This window comes from Eimeria tenella, genomic scaffold (assembly GCF_000499545.2).
Source record: "Eimeria tenella Houghton genomic scaffold, Eth_scaff3015, whole genome shotgun sequence".
In the NCBI taxonomy this organism is placed as follows: domain Eukaryota; phylum Apicomplexa; class Conoidasida; order Eucoccidiorida; family Eimeriidae; genus Eimeria; species Eimeria tenella.
Genome location: NW_013542887.1, coordinates 2,201 through 4,104, shown reverse-complemented (window position 1 = coordinate 4,104; position 1,904 = coordinate 2,201). Strand labels below are relative to the sequence as shown.

General features: G+C 52.9%; 1 protein-coding gene across 1 annotated transcript in view; it reads right to left on the bottom strand.

Moving 5' to 3' along the window:
* Nucleotides 1–1,746: 1,746 nt before the first annotated feature.
* The window catches only part of ETH_00035670 (uncharacterized protein), a gene marked incomplete at both ends in the record, with an annotated part of 1,593 nt that continues 1,435 nt past the window's right edge, over nucleotides 1,747–1,904 (bottom strand). Inside the window, one exon of the mRNA XM_013375949.1 lies at nucleotides 1,747–1,904. Within this exon, the coding sequence (XP_013231403.1) occupies nucleotides 1,747–1,904 (158 nt within the window).

Genomic DNA, 1,904 nt, shown 5'->3' with positions numbered 1-1,904 from the left:
GCTGCTGCTGCTGCGGCGCCGTTCCCGCAGCAGCAGCAGCAGCAGCAGCAGCAGGGGCTGCAGCCGGGGTTGCAGCAGCAACTGCTCCAGCAGCAAGCAGAACACGCGGCGAAGGCGTACCCCCACCCCGAAAGGACTCCAGGAGGTGCTGCTGCTGCTGCTGCTGCTGCTGATGCTGCTGATGCTGCTGCTGGTGCTGCTGCTGCTGCGTTTTAATAGCCTTTCTAATACCCCATTTTGCTGCTTCTTCCCTTTGCCCTTCGTCCCTATTTACTGGCCCTAGCTGCGCTCATTCGGTTTGTTCCTGTCCTCTGCTGCTGCTGCTGCCGCTTGTGCTGCTGCTGCTGCTGCCTCCCCTGCTGCTGCTGCTACTGCTGCTGCTGCAGAGCCTTTCGCGTACATCCAGTCCCCAGTTCTCTTCGACCCCACTTTGAATCTTTCTTATGTTGCCACAACTTCTTTTTCGCCAGTGCCGCAGTAATGGCATTAATTGGTTATTTTAATTATTTATTATTATTATTATTATTACTATTATTATTATTACTGTTTATTGTTGTTTACTGTTTGTTGTTTACTTTCCATTCACTTGTTTAGCTGCTGCTGCTGCTTCTGCTGCTGCTGCTGCTGCTGCTGCTGCTTGCTGAGGCCAAGCTGCGCGAGCTGCTGCGCTGCGGCGCTTTTGCTGCTGCTGCAGCACTCAAAGAAGCATCTTTTGAACTTAATTGTAAATTTGAACTAAATATTATCCACTTTTTCATTTAAAAATTCTAATTTTAATTCTTTGAAGGAGCATTTCCTTTCTTCGCAAAGGGGGCCCCACAGGCTCCATACAGACACCCCAAACTGATCCCACACGTGGGGGCCCCTGGGGGCCCCCAAGGGGCCCCCAAGGGGCCCCCAGGGGCCACGGCCCTCAGGGGGCCCTGGAAAGGGTCCTAAAAAGGCCCAAAGGGGGCCCCCAAGGGGCCCTAAAGAGGTCCTGGAGGGGCCCCCTAGGGGCCCCCAAGGGGCCCCGAAGATGCAGTTGGGGGGCCCCCAAAGGGTCGTTGAAAGGCGTTTAAGGGGCCCCTGGGGCCCCCCTAGGGGCCCCTTGAATTATCTTTTTATTTTCTTTTCCGAGGGCACTTCAGTTTACTAAGAAGGCATTTGAGAGGGAACGTCTTCAAAGGGTTTTGAGGCTAGGGTTTTGCGCCTTCAGGGTATGGGGATTAGGGTTTAGGGTTGGTTAGGGTTTAGGGTTTAGGGTTTATATCGGATAGGGTTTACTGGTTTCTTGGGTCTAGTGAGGTTTATAAGGGTTTATTAGGGTCTATAGTGAATAGGGTTCGTCAGCGTTTAGGATTTATTAGTGCCCCTAGGGGTTTATTAGGGTTTGTATTAGGGTTTAGGGTTTACGAGGGTTTAGGGTTTAGGGTTTGGAGCACCACAGAGTGGCCCGTACGCTTGGGACCCAAAAAGCAAAAGTTTGAAAAGTTTTAAACCCTAGAGATTTGATTTAAGTGAAAGTTGTTTTTGTTTGAACAATCTGCAGCAGCAAGAAGTCCATTAAAAGGCAAAGCCCACTTTTTTGGTCAGCAGCAACAGCAGCAGCAGCAGCAGCAGGAGCAGCACCAGCAGGAACGCCAGCAGCACCAGTAGCAGCACCAGTAGCAGCGGCAGCAGTAGCAGCAGCAGCAGCAGCGGCAGCAGCAGCAGCAGTAGGAGCAGCAGCAGCAGCAAAAGCCCGAAGCTGCCAACAAGCAAAACCTAAAAAGAAAAACAATTGCTGACTTCTACGGTGTATGTACACCCCAGCTCACGCCTTTCTGGGGCCCCACAGGGGCCCCCAAAGGGGCCCCCACCATCTGCAGCAGAAACTGGGGGGCCCCCTTGGGGGCCCCCTGGTGCAACAGCAGGGGTCTCTG